This window comes from Agelaius tricolor, unplaced genomic scaffold (assembly GCF_023055355.1).
Source record: "Agelaius tricolor isolate 1412-34295 unplaced genomic scaffold, bAgeTri1.0.p SCAF_38, whole genome shotgun sequence".
Classification (NCBI taxonomy): Eukaryota; Metazoa; Chordata; class Aves; order Passeriformes; family Icteridae; genus Agelaius; species Agelaius tricolor.
Window position 1 is genome coordinate 2,469,598 of NW_027269298.1, and position 27,657 is coordinate 2,497,254.

At 52.6% G+C, this 27,657-nt stretch overlaps 1 protein-coding gene across 1 annotated transcript; it reads right to left on the bottom strand.

The window, feature by feature from the left end:
* Window positions 1-26,536, bottom strand: SARDH (sarcosine dehydrogenase). Its single transcript, XM_071454093.1, has 21 exons — window positions 26,436-26,536; window positions 25,500-25,800; window positions 23,614-23,792; window positions 22,591-22,770; window positions 21,894-22,017; window positions 21,628-21,728; window positions 20,406-20,510; window positions 19,867-19,996; window positions 17,818-17,904; window positions 17,630-17,720; window positions 15,791-15,932; window positions 14,235-14,318; window positions 13,069-13,182; window positions 12,422-12,560; window positions 11,605-11,718; window positions 10,218-10,365; window positions 9,575-9,668; window positions 4,326-4,488; window positions 3,413-3,581; window positions 2,263-2,398; window positions 1-1,354 (listed from the first exon to the last, which is right to left on the bottom strand). The coding sequence occupies exons 2-21, from the start codon at window positions 25,792-25,794 to the stop codon at window positions 1,229-1,231; spliced, it is 2,721 nt and encodes a 906-aa protein (XP_071310194.1). The 5' UTR covers window positions 25,795-25,800; window positions 26,436-26,536; the 3' UTR covers window positions 1-1,228.
* Between the last annotated feature and the right edge of the window lie 1,121 nt (window positions 26,537-27,657).

Below are 27,657 nucleotides of genomic sequence, written 5' to 3' on the forward strand. Positions count from 1 at the left end.
TTCATCTCAATCTTGGTTTTTAATGTTTTCAGTAAAACCAAAGCATTTCAGAGTTCACGCTCTTGCCCGTGGCGCTCGTGGCACGAGGGCAAGGAATTGAAATCAGCTCTAAAGAGGCTGTGACCCAAACAAACCTAGTCAAGGGAGGAAAAGGGGAGAGCAGGGAGTGAGATTATTTCTTCAGGCGGGTGAAAGCTCCAGCAGAGAGCCCAGAGAGGGGAGCAGAGCAAGGGATGGTGATGGGGAGTGCTGATCCTTCCCTTCAGCACAGGCTGTGTGCGTGTGAGGGCAAACCCTCCCTGCTGCCCCCAGGGCTGGCTCTGAGCTGCCAGAGGGGTTCGAGCTCATGGCTCAGCCTCTGCCAGCATCCCCTGTCTGTTGGGAGCTAAAAGGAGCCACCTCCAAGGTGACCTTTGGGAAGAAGCCACAAGGGACCTGGGGATGAGGCCAAGGGCAGCTGTGGGGCCAGTGCCCCCCTGGCCACCTTACACCACAGCCTGTGCCAGGAGCAGCCCAGAAAAATCATGGATGCACCATCCCTGGAAGTGTCCAAGGCCAGACTGGATGGGATTGGAGCAGCTGGGACAGTGGAAGGTGTCCCTGCCCATGGAACCCATGGCATGAGATGGGCTTTGAGGTCCCTTCCAAGCCAAGCTGCTCCATGGTTCCACGATTATGACACACAAACACAAACAGCACTGCAGAGAGGAGCCCACAGTGTGACCCTGGGCAATGACCCTGCACTCTGCCCCTTCCCTCCACAGCCCCCACCCCAGCAGAGCCCCCAGGATGAGGTGACACCCATGGGAGAGGGGACAGACACAGCAAGGGACCAGAGGGATGGCAGCTTTGGAGGCTCCAGCTGTATTAACAGCAGAGCTACTTTAAAAAAAAAATTCACTTCCAGGCTACATTTGGGGGAAAAGAGTTTCCAGCAAAGTCAAAAATTGAAGCCACTTCACATGCAGTGAGACCAAATGCTGTTTGCAGGCCAATTAACCCATGGAAAGGAATTATTGCTGCAGCGGCCTTGCTTCACTGGGGAAACAGAGCAGCAGAGTCTTTGCACTTTCTGGAATCTCTTCCTCCTCTTCTCCCCTTAATTTGGCCCACAGTGACTCGGGGGGTTCCAGGAGGCTGCGCGGCTCTTGCAGCTGACCCCGGAGCCAGCAGGGGCCGGTGGGGCCGGGAGCTCAGCCCGCAGCTCCTCGGGGCAGCCCAGCAGCCCTCAGTAAAAGCCTTTCACGCGTTTGTTGTCAGGGTCGAACGGGGATTTGGTGTGAGCTCGGGCCGGGAAGGTCACTCCCATCCGCTCCAGCTCGTAGCTGCCACTCTTCACAAAATCCAGGGAAACCTGCGAGGCAGAGCCATGGAAAAACCCCTGTAGGGTGGCAGCATCCCAGCTCCACCCCTGGGCAAGCCCCCACCCGCCCCACACATCTGCTCTCTGCAGAAAACCCGGCTCTGACATCCCGAGAGGATGTGTGGAAAGGGGGATGAGAACTGTTAAAAGCACCCTGTCTAAAAAAAAAATAAAAATCAGGGTTTGAAAATTTTAGGTTTCTTTTTTTCCTCTGTGGAGGTATATGATGGAAAGAAAAAAGGGGAAAGGAAAGGGGAAAGGAAAGGAGAAAGGAAAGGAGAAAGGAAAGGAGAAAGGAAAGGGGAAAGGAAAGGGGAAAGGAAAGGGGAAAAGGGAGAAGGAGAAGGAAAAGGAAAAGGAGAAGGAGAAGGAGGAATATTCATCACTGGGAGAAAAGGGCATTCCCAGGAGCAACTGGCCCACAAGCCACTTGCCTTGGGTCTCTTGCAGGGATGCAGGATGAAAAGCCAAGGCAAGCAAGAGCAGGAATCACAGCGCACACACAGCTCTTGGCTGGCACAGAAAAGGTCCCTGGAGATGTCACCCCAACCTCTGTCCCCACAGCACGCTGCTAAATGAGGGCACCTGACTGATTACCCAGGAGCCTCCCAGGGTTAATTAAAACCTTGCCCTGCTCCCATTGGCCATTGCTCCCTACAACATAAGTGAATTTGCTACTGCAATTAAATATTTGCTCACAATTAACACCCGAGGCAGCACTTGAGCCGTGCATGGACCTCACATGGTGACAGTGACAGCAATTTTGGCACCAGCCCCTCAGCCCCCAGCCTGCCCAGGGAACAGCGGGAGCTGTGGTCCCATCGCCCAGCCCAGGTGACAGAGGTGGCTGTGTGGCAGTGCAGGGAGGAGGCACAGCCAGCCCGGGGCTCTGCACTCACCGGGCCCCCTGCAGGGTCTCGGATGTAGCCGTAGGCGATGGTTCTGTCGATGGCAAACCCAAAATCTGCCCGGCGGATGTGGCCGACCACCTGCCCGTCCCTCCAGACCGCCTCCAGGCCGAACATGGGCACCTTCCTGCAAGGCAGGGGCAGAGCTGCCACAGCACAGCCCCTCCACAGGGCACAGGGCTCTGGCTCTGCCCCAGGGCAGCCCATGTGCCAGGGCTCCCACTGCCCGTGGGCTCAGTCACCTCTCCGTGATGCACCCAGAGTGCCACCAGCCCAATCTGCAAAGCTCTGGGTGAAACAAGATCAACCCTCACACCTCCTGCAGCTCCCACTGAACACCCAACAGGGAATTTGCTCATTCACCTCCCCATGCTGAACCCAGAGTCCCTCCAGCCCAATCTGCAAAACCTCTGGTGAAACAAGATCAACCCTCTCACACCTCCCACAGCAAAACCTCTGCCCAATCTGCAAAACCTCTGGTGAAACAAGATCAACCCTTTCACACCACCTGCAGCTCCCACTGAACAGGGAGATTCCTCCAACAGGGAATTTGCAGTGGGATTTAAATTAGAGATGGAATTCGAGCATGGAAAACAGCTGTCCAGGTGTGGCACCTCTGTGTGTGTGTGTGTGTAAGAAATGGAGAAGAATTGTAAAGACAACATTGTCGAGAGAGACCTTGAACTAGAAATAAGTTCCAAAATATGGCCTTGCAAAAAGACGACCAGATATTTTAGAGAATTGGAACTGTGAAAGATGCATGGTAGCAGGACCTCTCCTGTGGTACTCATTCACTCCTCTGTAGTACTTCCTCCCTCCTCTGTGGTACTCACTGTGGTACTCACTGTGTTACTCCCTCCCTCCCCTGTGTACTCACTGTGGTACTCACTGTGTTACTCCCTCCCTCCCCTGTGTACTCACTGTGGTACTCACTGTGTTACTCCCTCCCTCCCCTGTGTACTCACTGTGGTACTCACTGTGTTACTCCCTCCCTCCCCTGTGTACTCACTGTGGTACTCACTGTGTTACTCCCTCCCTCCCCTGTGTACTCACTGTGGTACTCACTGTGTTACTCACTCCCTCCCCTGTGTACTCACTGTGGTACTCACTGTGTTCCTCCTTCCCTCCCCTGTGTACTCACTCCTCGGTGGTAAAGCACACCAGCCGGCGGAAGATGCCCTTGGCTTTCTGTGCCTCCACAGCCTCCCGGCCCAGGAAGGGGATGCTGGACTTGAGCTTGCAGGTGAAGGCCAGCCCTGCTTCCAGCGGGGTGTCATCGGGGCGCAGGTCTGCGTGCCAGTGCCTGTACCCTGCAGGAGCCAGCCCGGGTCACCCACTGACCTGGCACAGCACCCCTGTGTTGCTATGATATTTGCTGAAAAATCCCTTTGCCAGGATTTTTCTCTTGAGAAGCTGAGAAGCTTCAGAAGAAAAGAAAAACAGTAATTATCTGCTGCTGTGGAGTGCAACAGGTGCATCTTTGGTTGGTCCATGTTGGTTGTTTCTAATTAATGGCCAATCACAGTCAGCTGGCTTGGACTCTCTGAGAGTCACGAGCTTTTGTCATCATTCTATTCTTTTCTTTGCTAGCTTTCTGAAATCTTCTATTCTTTTAGTATAGTTTTAATATATTATCAATATAATATAATATAATATAATATAATATAATATAATATAATATAATATAATATAATATAATATAATTTTCAAACCCTGATTTTAATTTTTTAAACAGGGTGCTTTTATATATTATATTATATATATCATAAAATAATAAATCTGCCTTCTGAAACACGGAGTCAAGATTCTCATCTCTTCCCTCCTCCTGAGACCCCTGCAAACACCACCACAGCCCTGCCCCCTGGACACCCCCTGCCCTTCATCCATGTGGATAAAACACCCTGGAGAGGAGCCCACAGGGGAATTCTCAGCGTTCTGAGACCCTGCCCCACCTCCAGTCCCACTGACCCACCCCGAAGCTGAGGAAAAGCTGCCTGCCCTGCTCCCCCCGCTGGAGGAGAAGCAGAGAGAGCTGCTGAGAGGAGAACAAGGACCTTTCTCGATGCTGAGGCTGTCGATGGCTCTGTAGCCAGCGTTGGCGATGCCGTGCCGGGCTCCTGCCTGCATCACTGCCCGATAAACCTTCACACAGTCAGCCCTGGGCACGTGCAGCTCCCAGCCCATCTCCCCCACGAACGACAGCCTCATGGCACGGACCTGCAAGGGCAAGAGGGAAACATCCCCAGGCTGGAGCTGGGCTGGGCAGCCTGGCAGAGGCTCCTGTGTCAGGGGAAAAGCCAGCCTTGCCTGGGTGCTGGGGAAGATGGAACAGGAAAGCCTTGTAAATATGATTGCCTGGCAAAAGACTTGGAGAATATGGGAACTATAAGTGAGATTGAAATGAAAGCAAGCTTTGAGATCCCTCAGTTACTGAACAACTGGAAAACAATGGTGTGGCCGGCTGAAGGTGATCCCCTTTTGATGGAACAACACCCTCTGCTTGCAGACAGGCCCAAGGGTCAGAGCAGACCCTACAGCTTGGCAGAAGGGGCCCAAAGAGGAGTTTTTAGGGTTTAAAATGTAACACAGAACAGTAATGTAATGATTCTTATAGGCTGTATGGAAATGCTACAGGATTTGTATCTTGGACTAGATTGGTTAGTGAGAATCAGAATATTCAGCACAGAAGAAGATTTATGGTATTGTAACGGGAACATCACTCTCTTACCCTTTTACCCTCTTATGTCCTTACCCTCTCATCCTCTTTACCTCTCCCTCTCTCAGTCCTGCTCTGAGCTGTGCCTGGCAGCTCCCAGCAGGGCCCTGCACCCAGGCCCTTTGCAATAAACCCCAAGTTCCCAGCCCTCCAGCCCTGGCTGCAGAGATCTCTCATCTCTGTCCATCCTGACTGTCCTACCCCCCGAGGCTCCTGCACCTGGGAACTGTGGTGGAAGGCAGTTCTGGGCTCTCCTTTCTTGCACAAAGACAGGTTCATGTAGCCCCACATTTCTCTTCACAGAGAAAAGCAAGGCACGATTCTTCCCAAGAATATTGCTGGGATTCCCATTCTCTGAACCTCAGAGAAAGGAAAAACAATTCTTATCTCATTTGCTGTGCCTATGTTTTTGTCAGAGTAGAATGCAACGTGGAGATTGTTTACCCACAGTGATGGTGTTTTGTTTCCTTGGCCTGTCAGGGCCAAGAGTGTTGAGACTGTTGGGTGACAGTCATGAGATTCTGGGCAATGTGTGCAGGGCTGAGTGCTTGGCAGGTTCAGTTTTAGATGTATAGAATAATACAGTATAATAAAGTAATTAATGAGCCTTCTGATATCAATGGAGTCCTCCTCATCCTTCCTCCTTCGTTGGGGCCCTCTCACCATTGCTGTAGGCTCAGAGTGAATTTCTCATCTCTGGACTTCCTAAGTCTGGCACCTCAAGCCCAGCTACCATCAGTGCCAGGGGGCAGAGGTGGCTGCTGCAGCATCCTCTGCCTCCAGACTCCAGGGCTGGGGTGAGATGTGATGTTCCAGCTCCAGCCAAGCTTTTGTCTCCCTCTGCTGATCCACCGAGACAGGGAAGCTGTCCCCAGCAGGACTGTCCTGCTTTTGGGGCACTTCATCACTGCTGTCCCTGCCACAGGGATGTTCCTTCCTGGACAGTGCTGCCACAGCAGGGCACCCAAGGCTCCTGGGCATGTCCCAGTGCCAGCAGGGAATGCTCAGGGCTGTGTCCCAAAGCTGAGCTGTCACACGAGCTCCACACCAAATGCCAGGAGCCCCAAGGAGGGATGAGCAGACCAGCACAGGGGACTGGGTGCTTCTCCAGAGAAGCCTCATTGCCAGGGATGGAGCCTGGCTGCAGTCCCAGGGAACAGCCTGGCCTGCCTGTGTTCCACCAGCTTCTCACCCAGGCACCCTCCTGCTGTCCCTCTGGAACACTCTCCACTCCCAAAGCCTTCCAGGCCAGCTGGGACCCACCCAACTCGGGCACCTTCCCTGCAGACAGCCCTGGAGCCTGAGCTGCCTTTCCCTCTGATTCATCCCATTGTGTTTCTCCATTCCTCCCCCACAAAACCCCTTCGGTTCATCCCTCTGGGTACATCCACTGCAGACACAGAGCTGCCTTTGGGAGAGAGATTAACTCCAGAGTTCCTCTCTGGGCTGTGATCTGTGCTGGTAACAAAGCTGTCCCCAGCTCAGGACACTCTTCCAGGCTGGCTCTGGCTGGGGCTGGGGCAGAAACTGTATTTTGCCATTTGCTGAGCTCTTGCCCCAAGCAGAGCTGGTGCTCTCTAATCCCAAATGCAAACAGACACCAGCAGCTGCTGCCCAAAGCAGGCAGAAATGCCCAAGGTCTGCCTGGGCTCTGTGCTGCCAGCATGGCCAGGGGGCACAGCTGGGAGCCCAAATCCACTCCTGCTTCCCCTAGCACCAAAATCACATCCTCAAGCTGAATTTACAATTTTTAACTTGTAAGAAACCTTAACCTCTGCAATAGGAGTAGGGAGAAGGAAGGAACACAGGATGGGGAATTTATTTTGAGGTGCCAGGGCCAGCCACAGCCGGGCACAAAGGCTGGCACTCCCTTCCCCAGGAGCACGGGCACAAGGGGCTCAGAGAAGCTTTTTTCTCTTCACAAAGGTGTCATCTAATTAGGGAACAGCCTGAGAAGAGGTTGCTGCGAGCCAGCTTCCATCTTCACTGCGGCAGGAGATGCTCCGGGGATTGACAGGCAACTTCCCGGCTCGTTAACCCCGAATGGGACTGCAGCTAAAGCGCTCTGAGCAACCGGGAGCAACTTACTCCTGGGAGAAACTTCCTCTCAAAGCACCAGCGCTCCAGGGGAATGAGCATCCCAGCAAGAGCGGTGCCCGCAGAAAACAGGAAACCCTGGAAAACGGGGCTGATCGGGCAGTGGCCGGCTCAGCACAGGGAGGGACTGGGATGTGTGCGAGCCCCAGGCAGGACTCACATCCCACCACGGAGGGCAATGCTGAGGGCTGCACTCAGCAGCTCTGCAGGATCCCCAGAGGAATAGGCCTTCCAGCTGGAGCTGTGCAATAGCATCCATTCCTGGGTCTTTGTGCAGCAATTCAAAAGCATTCTAGGTACCATAGGAAATGAAAACCTGATTTTTTCCCTGTCTCCAGCAGTGAGATTCAAAGGGTGACCTTTCTCTGCTGTTCTATACAATAAGAGACTCTATATATAAACTCACAAACCAATCCATAATTTCCAGAGTCATTAACTCTGCTGGAACTCTCCTTTGACTCCAGCTGATTTTGTTCAACTACTGAGTTAATGCAGGAAAATCTCGGTGATAACTTTTTAAAGATGCTGGGTTCAGTTTAATTCCCCTGGAAGGTGATAATATCAGCAAAGGCTTCAGCCTGCTGCCCTGAGAAATCCTCCCACTCTAATTCCAGTGTGGGATGGGGTCCCTGGTGTTCATTGTCCAGTGGGACAAAGGAGACCTCCTGAAGGGTGGTCCAGTCCCCTCCCAGCTCACACCCCTGAGACAGGAGAGCTTTTCTCTGTCCATCAGGGAATTTACACTCCAAAGAATCCACAAAACTTCTGCCAGCTCTATCTTCCTTGAAGGACTGGATTATTTATAACAAACTTGAAGTGAAATGCAAATAAACTCATCACACTCCTGGAGACAGGAACATTTCCACACCTTTCTTAGGGCAAAGGCAGATTATTACAAGATGATATCAGCCTGCTGCAGGCTGACAGGGGAGGGTGTGGGGAGGATTAATGGAGACTAAAATCCAGCACTTTGGACAACCTGCACCAGTGGATTGGCTTTGAAGCCCCCCAGGCTTTCTGAGGGACACTGAACTCGCTGTGGGTGGAGTTGCTGGGCACCCAGGGTGCATTGATGGCAGTGGTTTGGAGATTCATCTGACTTGGGCAAGATCTGTGCCTTACTTCAACCACCTTAAGGCCTGGCCAGGCTGTTGCTCACAAATCAAGAGGCTCTAATTTGATTTAGCAGCAATCTCTTCAGCAGGCAGCTGCAGGAGAATTAAAGCCATTTTAATTCTGAATGAAAAGTGGCCGCACGTGGCTTAACCCAATTTCCTTAACATCCAGCCTGCTGCAGCTCCTGGCTCTCCTGCTGCCTTCTATGAGATTTACTGCTTCACCTTCACCTCCTTCATGCCCCACCAGGCTCCAGGCTGAGAGCAGAGAGAGTTCTGGGCATGGTCCCTCCTCCCATCCAGCTCATCCAGCAGGAGAGGGATGCTCTGGGATCATGGCCTGCCCAGGCTTGCCATGGAAAGGAGCAGGTACAAATCCCACCCTCTCTTCAAAGTGTTTTTGCAACCATAGGAATATTCCACATGGGATAAACCTCGCTGAGAAACCAGAGTTTCTCCATGAAACCTTGCTAAAGCTTTTCCCTGATACCCAAAGTTGTCAGCAGCAGGTTTTCCTAGGACATTTCTCCTTTGAGAAAAATGACACCTCATGGTCACCAACTCTTCTATTTGGGGTGTTCAAGCTCAATCAACAGCTTCAGGGCATGTGTGAGCCCTGAAGGCTGGGCAGAAGCAGGATGATGTGTGCCTGTACAGGAAGCTTAGGGCTGTCAGGCTTCTCCTGTGATCAAACAGCAGCTCCCAGGCTGCCCAGTCCCTCCTGCCAGCACCTGACAGGCTTTGCATTAAATTGTCCCCGTTTTTTTGTGAGGAGGGGGAAATGGAAAGTGTCTGAAGTGTCAGGTAGATCTCATCACCAGGGCTGGCCCTAATCCATGGAGGCATTTCCCATTCCTGTGGCATCACTGCAAAGCCATGAGTCACCCTGTCCCTTCCCCAGGCTCAGCGCTGTGAGGGCTGGGAGAGCAGGATGGCACCTGCCAGGCAGTCAGGGAGGGAAACACCCTTTTCTGGGTTTTGGCCTTTTCCTACAAAATCCACAACAAAACCTCTCTGCAATAAACAGGAGGCAGGCACATTCCCAACAGAGGGAGATGGAACAGTTTGCCCAGAGGAGCTGTGGCTGTCCCTGTATCCCTGGGAGTGCTCCAGGCCAGGTTGGATGGGGCCTGGAGCACCCTGAGACAGTGGAAAGTGTCCCTACCCATTGCAGGGGGTGGAACAAGATGATCTTTTACATACTATTCCAAAATACAAAACCCAGTGCAAAACAATAACTAAAGAAACCACTTAGTACAATCCAACAATCTTTCAGGTCCCTTCCAAGCCAAACCAGTCTGGGGTTCTGTGCTTGGCTGGTGGATGCACAGAGCCCAGAGCTCCCTGGGCAGCTCAAGGAGGGGCCCCTTCCTACCTGGCATCCTGCAGCTGTGGTGATTTTGTGGGTGGAGAAGGGGAAGGCCTCGTTGCTGAGGTCGGTGTCGAGCACTTCCTGCAGGACAGCGCGGCTGTGGGGAAACAGCAAACGGGAGCAGGGAGGGTTATCCCCAAATCTTGCTCCTCATCTTGCTGGTAAGACAGCCTTGAGCTGAGGTGGCTGATGTGCAGTGCTGTGGGAGCCTCAAAAGAAATTTCAGTTCCATGGAAAATGGAGTGGTACCCCAGCCACATCAGCATCGCTGCCATGGGGCTCACACCTACCCCTGCCCAACAGGGAGATCTGCACCTGAGGCAAACCTCCCTCCATCCCTGCATCCCTGCATCCCTCCCTCCATCCCTGCATCCCTCCCTCCATCCCTGCATCCCTCCTTCCACCCTGCATCCCTCCCTCCATCCCTGCATCCCTCCCTCCATCCCTGCATCCATCCCTGCATCCATCCCTGCATCCCTCCCTCCATCCCTCTGCCCCTCCATCCCTGCATCCCTCCCTCCATCCCTGCATCCCTCCACCCATCCCTCTCTCTATCCCTCTGCCCTTCCACCCCTCCATCCCTCCCTCCACCCCTTCCCTCCATCCCTCCCTGGTCAGGTTGCAGGGAGGGGCTCACACCTCTCACCTCAGCGGGCCCTGGATGCTCATCATGCCCAGCTCCTCGGAGCAGTCGAGGAGCTGGCACTGGAATTTCATGTCCTGCAGCACGGTGGTGATGTGGGACCAGTTGTGCTGAGCCACAGCCCCACCAATTGCCAGGTAGTACCCATCCCCTGGAACACAGCCCCAGGCAGCCTGTCAGGGCTGGTTCTGCTCTGCACAGCCTGAAGTGCAGCCCTGGCTGGGACTGCCAATAAAAGGGTTAAACAGCTGGGGGATTAGGGAAGGCTTTTTGGGGGGCTCAGCACTGTGAAAACCAAATGGCCACACTGAAAGCGTGTGTGAGCATCACAGGAAAAAACTCCTTGAGAGCAACAGCAAAAGCATCTGCACTTTTTTCCCAGCACAGAACAGCCCCTCAAGGGTGGAGGGAGCTGTGGGTACGGGTGGGAGCAGGGAATGCCACAGTGACCAGCCCATAACCACTACAGAACAATTCCCACTGTATGCAAGGAGGAATTCATCTCCTCAGTAATCCTGGGTGGAACAATCCCCAGGGATGGTGTGTGAGAGCTGATTAATATGTAATCAATCTTCCTCTGTCTTTCCTGCCACTACGAAATTGCTCTCTGGTATTCTGTCATAATGATAATGAGTGCAGCCACCTACTGTAATTGGAAAAATAGACTTTGCTGTGATTAAACACCTCCAGTGCCCGACAAAGCTGCAGCTCTGCCAGCCACTTCCCACCCTGCTTCCCCTGCCAGTGTCCCAGACAGGAGGGAGGAAGGAGTCTCCCACAAGGGAGGGAAAAATCACAGGCACCCCACGCTGCTGGGACAAACAGGGGGGTGAGATTGCCCCATGGCACACCTGAAGGTGACACAGGGGGTGAGATTGCCCCATGGCACACCTGAGGGTGACACAGCATGGTGAGATGGCCCCATGGCACACCTGAAGGTGACACAGCATGGGAACAGGGCTCTGTGGCCAGCATCCTCCTCCTCTGGAGCTGCCTAATGCCATTCCTGCCCCCAGGGCTGCTCTGCTGCCTTCCAGTCCCCCTTAATTGCAGCTGATAAGGGCTGGGACAGAGGTCAGAGCTGCCAGGCAGGGCTGGACAAACCCAATAACAGCGATGAGCAGTGCAGGGCCCCGGGGACAGGGGCCATAATTGGGTTACAGGCACCGGGGGATGGAGGTGGAAAAAGCCAGGTGGCTGCCATTAGGAAAATGCAATCAGAATCAGCCCTGTGCCTGCAGCCCCTCCAGCGTGACAGCGAGTGCTGGCACAAACCTGCCCAGGACTGGAAAAGTCTCTGTGTGCATTGAAAAGGCAGCGAGAAAACCCGGGAATTCAGGGAGGGTGAGCACAGCCAGAGCTGCTCCATGCAGCTGGTCAGGGTTTTTACCTTCAAAAGCGGGGGCCAGGGGGGAGCTTGGGGTCCCAGGGCTGATCCTGCTGACGGTCAGGTCGCTCTCCACGCCGCCCTGGCGGTTCAGCATGCAGGTGTACACGGTGGAGCCTGCAGGGCACACGGGCACCACTATCAGCCCATCAGCCAGCCCGGCACTGGCAGCTGGGCAGCAGGAAAAGGTGCCACTGGCATTCAATCACCCATCCTGGCTTTGCCTGACCGACCATGGATGTCTCAGCACAGGCAGGGCAGAAGGAATGATGGTTTTTTTCCCTGTCCTGTTTGAGGAGATGAAGTTGCATGCTTGGAAATGGCCAAAGCTCTCGGAAAAGGGGACAACAAATCACAGCTGGCTTGTCTGAGGGTTGTGCTTGCTCCAGCACCCATTGCACCTCCAGATGTGAGCCACATCTGGAGCCAGAGGGAAACCTCCCTCCTTCATCCCTGAGCTCAGAGCACTGAGCAGCATCCAGCTTAGCCAAAGGTGTCTCTCAGGTGAAACCACCACAGCTGCCGCCTTTGGTCAAGCAGCAAGGGGCAGAGGAGCCCAGGCATGTCTCATCCAGCTACATTGGTATTTAATTCCAATATACTGGCGCCCAACGTAGGGCACGAACCCACAACCCTGAGATTGAGAGTCTCAAGCCCCTGTGTGAACAAGGCAGGATCCAGACTGTGGTGAGGACAGGGAGAGCAGCCTCTTCCCAAACCCTCTGCACAAAAGCAGCACTGAGAGGAAAAGCCAGTCTGTGTTTTTCTGGGTTGTTTTGGGGTGAGATCTCCCCAGGAAAAGGAGGAGCTGAGGCTGTACCTGGAGCTTTGCTCACATCAGCACTGAACAGCCAGTCTGCTGCTTTGGTAGCTTCAGGTCCAACCAGGTAGAATTTCCCAAAATAAGACATGTCAAAGAGAGCCAGGGCGTTCCTGCACGTTAAACATTCCTTCTTGATCTGCAATTAAGGCAAACACGGCAGCGCTGAGGTTGAGCCATGCTCTCACCCACAAAGGGAAACACAAACCATTTACATAACGGGAAACGATACCAGGACACTCTCCCGGTGCCTTTAAAGGCTTCAAAATGCTCCTGAAAGAATCAGGAATTTGCTGGAGCCAGCCTGACAGGCCATCCTGATTGCCTGATCCCACTCCTCACCTCGCTAACTCAGTGACAGTTATCATCAATAACACCCAAATTTTATCAAATTGGATTTTTCCCCCCAAGCTGCTCTCAACACTTTAGGAAAGCAACAGCATAATTCCCATGGCCTCTCCCCTGAGGTTTCTGAGCACAGGCCACACATTTCTCTTCATATTTTTGGGACATTTTTCACTGTTTTGGAGCTTCCCCTCCCTCCGAGCATCACCCAGAGCAGCGATGGGGCACAAATTCTGCTGCCTCCAAGTCCCCCAGCTGGCTGGGAGTTTGGCAGGGCAGGAGGGGCTGTCAGCCCCACTCACGATGTGGTGGTGAGGGGGGAAGTCGAAGGTGTACTCGTCCCCCAGCAGGCGGTTGTAGGTGTAGTCCCTGTGGCGCTCGTGGCCGTAGGCACCGTAGTAATCATAGTCCAGGACCTGGGGGACAGGGAGGAAGAGGAGGTGAGGCTGAAACCAAAGGACTCCTTGTCATACTCACCCCGGTGCTGGAGAGATGGCTGTGGTGGTGGGTCCCCACCCTGGCATCCCTGATCACCACGGGGATGGGTTCCCACCCCAAAATCCCTGCCTTCAGTGATGGATCCCCATCCCAACATCCCTGCCCATGGTGATGGATCCCCATCCCAACATCCCTGCCTTCAGTGATGGATCCCCATCCCAACATCCCTGCCCATGGTGATGGATCCCCATCCCAACATCCCTGCCCACAGTGATGGATCCCCATCCCAACATCCCTGCCCACAGTGATGGATCCCCATCCCAACATCCCTGCCTTCAGTGATGGATCCCCATCCCAACATCCCTGCCCACAGTGATGGATCCCCATCCCAACATCCCTGCCTGCAGTGAGGGATCCCCATCCCAACATCCCTGCCTTCAGTGAGGGATCCCCATCCCAACATCCCTGCCTTCAGTGAGGGATCCCCATCCCAACATCTCTTCCCACGGTGATGGATCCCCACCCCAACATCCCTGCCTTCAGTGAGGGATCCCCATCCCAACATCTCTTCCCACGGTGATGGATCCCCACCCCAACATCCCTGCCTTCAGTGAGGGATCCCCACCCCAAAATCCCTGCCCACAGTGATGGATCCCCATCCCAACATCCCTGCCTTCAGTGAGGGATCCCCATCCCAACATCCCTGCCTTCAGTGAGGGATCCCCATCTCAACATCCCTGCCTTCAGTGAGGGATCCCCATCCCAACATCTCTTCCCACAGTGATGGATCCCCATCCCAAAATCCCTGCCTTCAGTGAGGGATCCCCATCCCAACATCCCTGCCCACACTGATGGATCCCCATCCCAGCATCCTTGCCCACAGTGATGGATCCCCACCCATCCTGTCCTGGTGAGGGGTCCCCACCCCAAAATCCCTGCTCATGGTGATGGGTCCCCACCCATGGTGCAGGGTCCTACCCCAGCTGGTCTCTCCAGGCTGAGGACCCCCCAAAACCCCAGGTGTTCTTACCGGGGCTGCTCCCCCAGGGCTGAACCAGCCAGGTCTCTCCCAGCCGTGCCTCTCCTGGAAAACACAGCCCTGCTGCAGCAGCTCCTGCACGGGAGAAATGAGAGCAAACAGCTTCTTTTAAAAAATTCCTTTCACAGCTCTTTGAGCAGCACTCAGGCTGCCCTCCTCGGGTGCAGATGTGGGCTCAAGACCAGACTTGTGACCCCTTGGTTTGGCTATCAACAGCCAAAATCAGCCAAAATGTCATTTAAAACAGTGTCAAAACTAAAAAATTGCCTGATTTTTGTCCCCCTCAGGCAGGATATTTTCCTCAAGAGGCAGAGAGAGCCACAGCCTGGCTGTGCACCCCACCAAAACCTGCCCTGGGGTGCCCAAATTGCTGACCAAGAGATGCTACATGCAGGGAGCAAGATTCCCCACCATGTTTACAGAGTAATTATATAACAGCATTTAATATTTATACAGCAACCTTCTCATTCCTCCTCTGAGCTCTCAGGAAAACCTCTCTGCACGCAATTAATTAGGGATCCATTAAGACATTCTTGTTTGGAGCCTCAGTTCGGAAAAGAATAGATTTTGTTGAACATCTCAGAAATCATTCAGTGCCTATTTATAAAACACAGCACATGTTCTGGAGCTGCATGGATAAATACCAGCCTGTCAGTCAAGTGGGCATCACTTATTAGACGTGCTATTAAAAAATAAATTGCATCCTCAGTGACAGAAAACAACTGAGCTGTCAAGCAAACACCGGGGGCTGGCGGGCAGGGGTGTCTGTTTTACTGCTCCAGCCTCTGCCCTCCAGTTGGAAGAGGAATGGTGTGATGTCAATCAGAGAGAAGCAGGAATGGGCTTGGGAAATGTGGCTTTGCCAGGGCTGGGGCTGGGGCTGGCAGTGGGATGAGGCTCTGGTGCTGAGCCAAGCTCAGTGTCTCGAGGGATCTGGGGGGTTCTGAGCTGCCGGTGCAGCAAAATGCTGGGAATTGGGTTTTTGTCTCAAGTGCTGCATCTTGAGAGTGTTCACCTGTGGATATTTGTGTGAAGAAGGGGCTGGAGCAGGAGGGACCCGTGGCTGGTGCCTCCAGGGAGCAAAACCACATAGGGGGTGCTGGCAAAACCACCTCCACAGGGCACATCCCTGTTCCCTCGTGCCCCAGCCTCACTCCACAATGAGAGACGATGTTTTGGGGAGAAACTGCTGCTAAATTGTGAGCAGGACACGGTGAGCAGGAGATTCCTGTGAGCATTCAGCACCCTCAGCCCTCTCAGCTGCCCTGGGATGGACTCAGCCTTGGAGCTCTCCTCTCCCCTTTTCCCTTGTGCAGTGATCATCACCAGGTTCTTAATCCACATCTGCTGAGCTAAATATGGGAATTCTCAGGCTCTCTATCATTAAACTGCCCATTTAATGGGCACAGTGAGCTTTGAGGTCTGGCAGGGATCTCCCCAGGATGGACGGATGGCATCACACAGGCTTTGGGAAGCGACCCAGCTGCAGCCACTCTTTGTGAGCTCCTTTTTGCTGCTGGGAGGGCCAGCCCAGGCCCTGTCCTCACCTCGTGCAGGGGGTCCTTCCTCATGTTGCGTCCTGCCAGGGGCTCATCATGGGGGAACACCACGGAATAGTTCTTGGCGTAGGACTCGTGGCTGCGCTCCCGCATCCAGCGGTTGTTGTCAGTCAGGGAGTGGTGGAACCTCCTGCAAGGCAAGGAGGTGGCAACATCTGGGTGAGCCCACCAGCTCACAGCCTTCTGGACCAGACCCAGGTGTGGATGAAGCTGCTGGTGTAAAGTTGTTATTGCTGCTCCAGTTCTGTGGGTAGGAGCAGAGGAGCCAAGCAGGGCTCGGCGCTGGCCATGCCATGGTGCTGACCAGTGGAGCTGCCCCACCCCAGAGCAACTGGGAGCAGGAAACAGCCCTGCTGAGGAGGGGAAACAGGAAAAAAATGAAATTTGAGGTTAATTCTGCCCCACTGCAACATGGGAGCAGCCTCAGGGCACACCTGGGTTTAAGCACAGCCCTGATGAGGGAATGAGCGCTTATACATTCCTTATATTTTTCACTCAATTCTCCCCAGGCTGAAATATAAATAAAACCCAAAACATCTTCAATTCATTTGAAGTATTTCCATCTTTCAAACAGAAATTCTCCTTGAAGGAATGTGCCAGCTCAGCCCACTGTCAGGCTGTAACTCACGGGGAGCAGCCTTGGGCACAAGTGGCACCTTTCCCAGGGCTGCAGAGAGGGAGCCAGGCTGGGGCATGAAGGACAAAATGCCATTTCTAGGGACTTTTAAAATGATACTTTCAGCTTCCCTCTTTGCTGACTGGGGGCAGAGGAGAGGCAGGGCATGGGGCTGAGCCCTGCAAGGAATACAAGTGATGCTCCCCAGGAGCTGGCAGAAGGTGACACATGGCATGTCACCAGCACCCCTGGTTGCCCCATCAGCCTCAGCCCCTTCACCAACGAGCTGAATTTTTGACAGCAGCAAGTGGGCAACAGCTGCCAGATGAAATATTTACAAGCAAATGTTCTGAGAGGATAAATATTGAAATGTGTGGAAAAAGGAGTTATTTAAAGAGGAGCTTGGTAATTGTCACCCAAAGGAAGGAATGGGACTGACAGCTCGATGACAGGGCACATGGGACAGGGGAGATGTTTGGGTGGAAAGCCCCTGGCTGCTCTGAGCAGGGCTGGGGTCCCTTGGGGTCAGGGGGTTGTGCTGGTGCCAACCCAGTGCCCAGCCTGGGATTTCTCCATCTCTCCATCCCCATCCCTGGTGGAAGGGGGCAGCTGGAGACATCTCCCCCATCTCTGCAGGCCCCTGACTCCCACAGCCCAGGCCAATGTGGCATTTACCAGCTGGGCCACTAAAACAAGGTGAGATTTTCAAAGCTTTGTCCCTCACAAGGTGGTTGCTGTCACTACAGCCCTGCAAGAAAGCCCAAACCCAATCAAAGACAATCAAGCAAGTCAAAAGCAATTACTGAGCCAACATCTGCACGGTCACATCTCCCAGCCCTGGTGGTGCTGCAGAGGGGGGCCGAGCTAATCTTTGTGCTGTTGAAATCATCCCCCTGATTATTAACTTAGAGGATTAGGCACGGCTCTAATTGAACAACAAAACCCAAACATAATTACCCTGTCCTTCCCCACCGCCACCACCACCTCCCCGTGCCTGATGGAAACTGTTTGTGTGGGAGTGGGATGAGGAGAACGAGATAAACCCCACCCAGTGTGCATTCATTAAAGCCACTGCCTGTAATTGATTCCAGCTCCTTGGAGGGACACACACACTGCCTGGACAGCCATTCCTGATGCCAGCCCTGCCTTGGGAGCGCCCCCAAGGAGCAGCAGGGATGAGGGATGCCCGTGGAGGCAGCGGGGTGACTCACCTGATGTCGTAGCCGTACATGTCCTTCTCCGGCCGGCCGTGGATGATCCAGTGAGCCAATTCCCTGCCACAGCCACCTCCCAGCATCATCCCTGGGGAACAGGGCAGGGTGCAGACAGGGCCAGGAGGCCAAGCAGGGCTGGGGAATGCCAGGATCCCCCAGGGATGACCCCTTCAGGTCTCTCTTACCGGCGCTGTTGAAGCCGCAGCCGAGGAAGAACCCTCGGACTTCAGGAGCTTCTCCCATGAGTGGTTTGTGGTCAGCTGTGAATGACTCTGGAAAGCAGAGAGGGGATGTGCCAGCGAGGCCAGGACAGGGGGATCACACACTCTGGGGACACGTCACACACTTTACAGACAGCTTTCCTCCCGTGCTGACCTCGTCCTGCTCCCAGAGAGCTCAGCAGGGTCAGAACTGCACCAACACCCAGCACTGCCCAGCACAGGGTTTTGGAGTTAGAATTTGGGAAGCAAAATGAATTCCCCAAGAGAAGGTGAATGAGGCACTGTGAGGGCTCTTTTTTCCTTCCCAATCCCCCAGCCAAGGGGGCTGCACTGATCTGTTTGTTGCCATTTTAAATCTGGGCCCTATTTCCTGATGGCACATTCCATCTTTGTCAATTCCTGCTGGGAAATTCCATAACTTTGAGCCCCTTGGTTCAGCTGAGGGAGGGGCTGGGGATGTCTCTCCTGTGCTCATAATGTCTCCTGCTGCCAGTGCTATTCCACTGGGCCATCAGCCATGGAAATCCCTCTATAAATCATCACCAGGGGGGACAGCAAGCCCCTGACAGAGGTGTGCAATCCTCCTCCCTGTTTGATGGTGCTCCATCCATCCATGTAAAAGGAGAGAGGGAAAGCTGAGTTCAGTATGGCTTTTCCCCACTTAGCCATGCCCAGCTGGTGTCCCCTGATCCCACTGCTCCAGAGAAGGCAGGAGCAGAGCCAGGATATTTCCACTGTCACCAGAGCAGCTCCTCACGTGCCACTGTCCCTGTACAGATATTCCAGGCTACAAACTCAGGGAGTTAATGGAGCCAAAGCACCTCCCCTGCCAGCACAGCTGACTTTGCCCTGGGATGGGTGGTGAGGGCTGCAGGGACCTTGGCACAGTGACCACAGCAAAGGGGATAAAGCCTTTGCCATTTGATCAGCCCAGCATGACTCAGCTGCCACAGGCTGCTGGTTTCAATCAAGAAGGAGAAAAGCAGGAGAGCTGAGCCTTGGAAAATGACATTATTGTATGACAAAATGGAGACATTAATCTACCAGCAGCCAGTTCTGCTCTGCTCACAGTGCAATCAAACCACTGGACCTAGGGCCAAGGTCTCCACCTTGTACAAGTCATGTTTGATCTGCTGCAGGGCACAAGATGTGCCCTACTTTCCCCTCATATAACCCAAAGAGTTTCACTTTAAGTGCCTCAGCAAAAAGGGCTTCTATTATAGTTGATTTCTTAGTGTATAGTGGATTTTAAGGGCAAACCAAGTGTGCAAGGCTCGAGCTCAATGTCTGGCACCACCTCCAGCTGCCACTGCAGGGATGGCTTTAACTCCACACCAGGGATGTAAATCTGGGTAAATCTAACCTCACTAGACCAGGAACAAGTAATAAAAATAATTACAGAAGATAACACTTGGTAAAATAACAGCCACTGCTTAAAAACATCTGCCTCTTAATTTTCCAGTCCAGCAGCCACAACATCAGCTGGAGATCCATTCACTACCAGAGTAAACCAAGGCAGCCATCTCCCCAAGGAAATGGCTTTAAACTGAAAGAGGGACAATTGAGAAGATAAGAAATCAATAAGATTATAAGGAATTACAAGATAGAAGTTATTTACAACAAGGGTGGGGAGGCCCTGGCACGGGGTGCCCAGAGAAGCTGTGGCTGCCCCGTCCCTGGAGGTGTTCAAGGCAAGTTTGGATGGGGCTTGGAGCAGCCTGGGATAGTGAAAGGTGTCCCTGCCCATGGAATTGGATAATCTTTGAAGATCCCTTCCAAGCCAAACCATTCTGTGAGTCTCTGGATGTGTGATTCTATTTCTCCACCCAGGCTAGGCCTGGAATGCCACCCCTTGGAAGATGCCACCACTGCAGCCAGACCAGCAGCACTTTCTCTGCATTCAAGGAGTTTTTCTTCTCCCCAGGTTATAAAGTTTCCCTTTTCCTCCAGCAAAATTTTCAGAGAAACCCAGCTACCACAGTGCCACCACAGTGGTCACCACAGCCACGTTACCTGGCCCACAGACAGTGGATTTAATTCCTGTTTTCTCCAGAACTGGCACTCTGTTGACAGCACCTTCAATGTGTTGCATGAAAACATCCCAGTCCAGGTCAAAGAGGCCAAAAGCAAATTTTTCAGATACCTAAAGAGGAGAAACAAGAATCAGGGCACAGAAGAGAGGATGGCTGACTGTGTGAGACCACCTCATCTCTGGCAGCCTCGGAGAAGATAAATTGAGGCTGCATTGAATCTCTGGGATTTTGGGGTTTTCTTGAGCAACCCAGACAGCCTGTAGTCTGAATTAAGGACAGAGGGATGAGCACCATAAAACAGGGAGGAGGATTGCACAGTTCTGTCTCTCCTGCTGCCTCTGCACTGCATATCTGTGCCACAGACAGCCCCAAAGGGGAGATGCTCCCCCTGCTCTCCCCGCCAGCCACCAGAGGTTGGTGCCTGCAGAATTTGGGGGCTGTGCCTGATGCCCACGCCTCCGAGATGGCTTCCCTGGAAACCTGCCTGGTTCCCCCAGCAAACCTCCAGGCTGCACTCACCTCCTCCCAGAAGATGGGGTTTGACTCATATCCACCCACGGAGAGGGCATCGCCTTGGAGACGCAGATAGACCGAGGCGTCGTGATCACGAACGTTTGGCATGTTCTGAAACATGGGCGGGGGAGTGCAGGGGTCAGAGGAGGCCAAGAGCCACGGGGACACCCCTGTGGCACCCAGCAAGGCCCAGGGCACAAGGTGGGCACCTGCAGCAGTGATCTGTCAAGGATGGGACACGACGGCTCTGTGGGTGCTCCCTCAGCACTGAAATTTGGGCATCCCAAGAGGAAAGCACCCAGCTAACCTGGGCAAACCATGGGCAGAGCAGCTTACACAGAGACCTGAGCAGCACCCAGGGGTGCCCTGGGGACGGGGAGCAGCCCCTGGGGTTGATCCTAGCTCAGCAATCATCACTCCTCTGCCACCCGCCTCTGCAGGAGGATGCAGCAGCTGGAGGCGCAGGCAGCGGTGCACGAAGAATGAGGGATTTGTTCTTGTGAATAATGGATGGGGAAACATTTAGATAACACTGAAGAATCAGTGTAGGGCCTACTGCAACCCGTGTTGACAAGTGGAATTAAGTGGATTGAGCAGGAGGCACTGAGGTCTGTGAGCTGCAGCCTCTCCTCTGGAGCCTTTCTTGCTGCTAAGGGCACGGTGGAGTCACTGGGACTGAAATGTAATCATGGACCACAGCACTTTTTACAACCAGGCACCTCGTGCTGAAAGGGCAGGCACAGACTGTGTCAGCAGGATGGAAACTAATTAATGTGTCACCCTGAGTGCACTGGGGCCTGAGAGGATGAAGGCTCCTTCGACTCCCAAGCAATTCTCCGCAGCCAGATGGCAGGAACAGATTTATATGGGCAGTCTAGAAATGCTTGGAGAGCTACACCTCTGCCTGCCAGGCCTGGGGCTGGCTCACAAAGGTCTGGGATCTTTATGAACGCTGCTATCAGACACCAAACACAGAGATCTTGAGGGGAAAAAAAAAAACCATCCTGCCAGTTGTAACCTCGTTAAATATTAAATCTGCCTCTGTTCAAGGTGATCTGACAGCCCTGCTGAGGGTGTGCACTCCCCTGGGAGCAGAGCAGAGCCTGACCTGGCAGCAACCAGGAGCTCCCACAGGTCTGGGGGTCCCTGGAAGGGGCAGGGGTGTTTCTGCCTGTCCAGCCCCATCGCCCAGAGCAGAGGAGCCAGGCTGCAGGTGGGCAGCACTGACCTGGATGCCCTCGATGCGCTCGGTCACCACGTAGGCGTGGTGCATGGCCACCAGCGGCACGTGCACGCCTGCCAGCCGGCCCAGGGCCCGTGCCCACACTCCTGCAGAGACAACAACGCCGTGCTGAGCTCCTCTGCGTCCCCCAGACAGCTGCAGGGCACAGCCACGGGCTGATGCAGACTTTCCTCCTCACGGGAGCAAAGGCACCCCCGAGTTGCGTCCGCTGCCCCTGTCCCACCCCGTCCCCTGTGCCCTGTCCCCTGTACCTGCACAGTTCACCACGCAGGGAGTCTGGATGGTGCCGTGGGCTGTCTCCACTGCATGCACCCTCTTCACCCCAAAATCATCAGTTCTCACCTGGATGCCTGTGACCGGGCAGTTCTCAATGATCTGGTGGCACAGGAAGGGGGGCAGAGTCAGAGCAGGGTCACCAGGGCAGGGGGACAGCCTGCCCAACGTGCAGCCCCCAAAGCTGGGAAAAGGGAACCTTAAGCAGCATTCTGAGTGCCTTGTCTTGCTCCTAAAGGCCTTTTTTCCATCCTCTATTTTCCCTGGATCTCGTGGCTCCTGCCAGCTTTGTCATTGTCACCCAACCAAGAGGGCAACACCCTCCTTGGGAAAGCTCCAAATCTGCAGGAGCAGTGCTGCCCCAGTGGGAAAGGAGAAGGTGAGGAAGGCACCTTAGTATAAATGACTAAGTAATTTTTTACTATACTAAAGTTTTACTTTACTAAAGTATATATATTTACTTTACTAAATTATAATTAGCATAAATTACTAATTCTACTAATTAGTAATAATTTGGGAAAGCCCCAAATCTGCAGGAGCAGCTCTGCCCCGGTGGGAAAGCAGAAGGTGAAGTAGGCACCTCACCTTCTGCTTAGTATAAATTACTAAGTAATTTTTTACTATACTAAAGTTTTACTACACCAAAATTAATATAAATTACTAATTAAGAACTACCGTAGCGCCCCTGGCAGTCGCTGCTCTGGCCAGGGTTGAGCAGGTGCCAGCAGGGTCCATGGTGCCATCCTTGGGGACATAGAGGGTGCCATACAGGTCATCCACGTTCATCAGGGGGTACAGGTCCTTGGTCTGTGCCGGGGTCAGCACGTGGGACTCCACTCCATACACCTTCCCCAGCTGCCAGGGGACAGGAAAACCAGGAGCTCAGGCAGGGAGCAAAAGATTTGTTCACCACTTGCTGCTGAAGGAGTGACAAACTGATTATTATTGTTCTACTTAAACTGATTATTGTTATTCTGCTTGTACTTTCGTGGCTTGCAGATCTTCATGTAGGGTTGGTAATTTGCTCCATGGGTCATAATCAAACCCACAGGGGTCTTGGGCTCTGTGCCAGGGTCTCTGAGCCCCCTGGCAGGGGTTTGGGCAATCCAGGACAGACAGAGGGGTGTCCTGAACTCCAACATTGGAGGAGAATCCAGGACAAGTTTATCTCCCAAACCCTAAATCCAGCAAGGGGTGATGCTCAGATTTCAGGGAATATAACCCTGTTTTTGAATTCAAGTTGCCTGTGCAGCTGGAAAAATGGGGGAAACGATGCTACCACCATTTAAACAACCCAAAAAAATCCGAGGCTGCATTTAATTTTGCCAACTTTGGAGGAGTTTGACAGATTTTGCCTGCATTATTCAAGTCAGGAGGCTGCCCTGGAAAGGACCTGCTGTCCAGGTGGGAAAGCAGTGAGGGATGGGACATTCTTTGAATTTCAAGCTGCCTGTGCAGCTGGAAAAATGCTGCTGCACAATGCGGGGAAAACAATGCTACCACTATTTAAACAACCAAAAAAATCCGAGGCTGCATTTAATTTTGCCAACTTCGGAGGGATTTGACAGATTTTGGGCTGCCTTATTCAAGTCAGGAGCCTGCCTTGGAAAGGACCTGCTATCCAGGTGGGAAGGACGGAACAATTCAGGGACCACAAAAACCCCTCCCCTCCTCCTGCATCCCGGGGCTCCTCCCTACCGACATGAGCCTTTTGTACTCATCCAGGCGCTGCTTGTTGGAGGCGATGAAGAGCCCCCCGTTCTCCACCCAGCCCGTGTGCAGCCCGGTCTCGGCCGGCAGATCCCGGCTGACCACGTCCCTCGTGTGCGCCAGCAGCTCCACTTCCACATCGCTGGGACGCAGCTGCCACAGGAGCCCTGCGGGGGACGCGGGGTGACACGGGGGCTCCGCCACCTCCACATCGCCCCGAGAGGGACGCAGGGAGGGCCCCCCGTGTGTCCCGTGCCGCCCCGCGGGGCTCGCGCTCCATCTCGTGGATTTGTGGGAATGCTACAAACCACCGGGTTCTGTTCTCTCCGGGCGTTTGATGAATGGGGGGAAAGGGGTATGGAGTTGGTGGGCCATAAAAGTGTGGGAAAAAATAAAAAAAAAAAAAAATTAAAAGCTTATATAGCTCTGCCTCCCTGCCATAGAAAAATGGGTGCAAAAAGGGGATTTGTGGGAATGCTACAAACCACCGGGTTTTGTTCTCTTCGGGCGTTTAATGAATGGAGGGAAGGGGGTATGGAGTTGGTGGGCCATAAAAGTGTGGGAAAAAACAAAACAAAACAAAAAAAAATTTAAAATCTTATATAGCTCTGCCTCCCTGCCATAGAAAAATGGGTGCAAAAAGGGGATTTGTGGGAATGCTACAAACCACCGGGTTCTGTTCTCTTCGGGCGTTTAATGAATGGAGGGAAGGGGGTATGGAGTTGGTGGGCCATAAAAGTGTGGGAAAAAATAAAAAAAAAATTTAAAAAATTTTGAAAAGCTTATATAGCGCTGTCTCCCTGCCATAGAAAAATGGGTGCAAAAAGGGGATTTGTGGGAATGCTACAAACCATCGATTTTTGTTCTCTTTGGGCGTTAAGTCAATGGAGGGAAAGGGGTTATGGAGTGGATGGGCCAAAAAAGTGTGGGGAAAAAAAAATTAAAAAGCTTATATAGCTGTGCCTCTCTGCCATAGAAAAGTGGCTTTAAAAAGGGGGTGGAAACTGTGGAAGGAAAGTGTTTCCTTTGGCTGCAGCCACATGAATCTTGGGGGGGGAAAAGCAAATTTAGGGGACTTAAAAAAATTATATTATATTATATTATATTATATTATATTATATTATATTATATTATATTATATTATATTATATTATATTATATTATTGCATTACTATATTATTATTATATTTTATTCTTTTATTATATTATTATATTATAAATTATAATATTATCACATTTATATTAGTTGTTATCATTATATCATTATATTAGTTATAATTTCTATTTCTATTATATTTATATTAATATACATATACTTATATATTTAAGTATTATATTATATTATAACATTACATTACATTATTTATTAATATATTTTATTCTTTTATTTCATCATATTATTATATTATATGTTATAATGTTATTACATTTATATTATTTGTTATCATTATATTATTATATTAGTTATAATTTCTATTTGTATTATATTTATATTAATATACATATATATTTAAGTATTATATTATAACATTACATTACATTATTTATTAATATATTTTATTCTTTTATTTCATTATATTATTATATAATATTATTACATTTATATTATTTGTTATCATTGTATCATTATATTAGTTATAATTTCTATTTGTATTATATTTATATTAATATACATATATTTAAATATAATATAATATAATATAATATAATATAATATAATATAATATAATATAATATAATATATTGATTTTTATTAATAATATTAATATTAATACTATATTAATATTAATACTATATTAAAAATATTATGGCAGAAGGAAAACCAGAAATTCTCAGCATCTGCACCCCAAACCCTGAGCATCCCCGCCACTCACCCGCCGTGTGCCAGGTGGTGCCCGAGGTCAGGCGGTCCCTCTCGAGCAGCAGCACCTCGCGGAGCCCCATTTTGGCCAGGTGATAGGCGGTCTGGCAGCCCAGGCTGCCCCCTCCCACCACCACCACCTGTGCCGAGCCCGGCGGGGCCCGGCTGGGCTGGCCGCTCCCGGGACCCTCCTCCTGCAGCGTCTTCTGGTACGGGACGCTCTTCTTGGCCGTGGGGCCCGAGCCGCTGCTGAAGGGCCGGGGGCTCCTCCAGCGGGGCAGGCGCCAGGCTCGGCTCAGGGAGGACATCTCCACCTGCACGTCCCGAAAGGGCCTCGCTGCATCCCGGGCCGCGCCTCTGCTGCGCTCCCTGCCCATCCCTGGGTGCTGCGCACGGGCTGAGCGGGCCCTGGGCACACCCTGGGATGCCTTTCCCGCAGGATGTGGGATCCCAGCTGTACCTGTGTGCGGCTCCCAAAAACCCTCCCGGTGAAAAGGGGCTTGGGAATTCCCAGTGCATGGCACCCTGTGGTCACTCATGCCTCAAAAACCACCTCTTTCCCCCCCACACACACACTGGAATTCAGGAGCTGTTTGGGCACAGAGAAGGTGCCAGGTTTGCCCTGGATCAGAGGGTGGGGCAATGGCTGCTGGGGGACACACGGGGACGAGTCCTGCCTGTCCCTGTTTGGGTCCTGGCTGAGGACACGGCTCGGGATTTGCTCCTGGAACAAGACTGAGGGTGCAGCGGGGCCAACACAGACCCCCCCTACCCAAAGCACAGGCCATGAGCAGGGTGTGCCCTGGGGATCACCCCTCTGACACCCCCTGTTGCTGCCACGTGGCCACCAGAGCACCCCGTGTCCCCCCAGTGTCCCCCCAGTGTCCCCCCAGCTTCAGGCTCCCCCTTGGCGACAGCCCACGGCACATTCCCACCAGGCACCACTCACCAGCAAAGCTCACTCCGGGCTGCCTTTCCCTGCTAGGATGTGGTGGGGCCCCTGCCTTCCTCTGATGCTCTCCTCCTCCTCCTCCTCCTCCTCCTCTTCCGTCCCCTTGGCCCCTGCTGCAAAAAATATTAACCAGCACTTGGAGGCGAGCAGAGCCAGCCTGAGCCAACAGAAAAGAGGCACTTACCTCCCTGTCCCCCTCCTTGTCCCCCTCCTCGTCCCCCTCCTCGTGGCTCTGCTGCTTCCCAGGCAAGACAAAAAGTCTGGCAGAGCAGAGAAATTCAAAGCAAGGAGGAAAATTCTGCTTTTTTTTCCCCCGGCTGGGTGCCCAGCAGAGAACAAACAGCCCAGCTGGGGCCAGAGGGACTCGCAGGCTCCCGGGCTGGCTGGAGCTGTCAGCTGGATGCCAGAGAGCAAACACGGCGAGGAAAGGCACCATCTGACCCCCCTGCTGCAGTTCCCAGTGGCTCCAGTCAAAGAACAGAGATAAAATTAATTTACACCCCTCTTAAGCCAGACCCGAGAGCTCAAAGTGAAGGTGGCAACAACAACCACAACAACAAAAAATTAAATTGGAGTTGGGTAGAAAAAGAAGGGTTTGATTTTGATCTGCAAACCTGAAGGTTTGTTGTTCCTTCAGTTCAGGGCTCAGCCCTGGAATTAGGGCCTGTTTGGGCAGGACACAGAGGTTCTGCTGAAGGGCCTCGTGCTGGTATCTCAGAGAAGCAGGAGTCGGGGTGGAGTCAGGGTTTGGCTGCTGGTTGGGAGGGATTGGGGTCCCAGCAGCGTTGTGGTCCCCCAGGCAGCATCCCCCACCCCTGTAGAGCTCTGAGCAGCCATGGGATGGTTTTTGGGGGGGTTTCAAGCATCCAGATCAAGTGGAAGTGCCCCTTTTCTGCTCCTCAGTGCCCAATCCCTCTGCTCTTGCCTGCTGGACAGCCAGTGGTGCCTAAAGTGCCCCAGTCTGGGAAGGGTTTGAGCAGGAGCCGAGGGGTTCCCTTAGTTCAGCTTTATCCCCTGTCTCCAGCAGCATTTCCCCTCCTTTTCCCAGAGACAAAACCAGTTTCTCAGTTTTACAGAGAGAGCCCCAGAAGTTCCTGCAGGCTCCTCCACGGACTAAATTGCTCAGAACAACCACAGAGCTGCAAACAAGTCTAAACTCCTGTTTGCAGTGGGGTGTTTCTGTTTGGCAGGCCAGAACCATTTCATCAGCCTGTCCAAA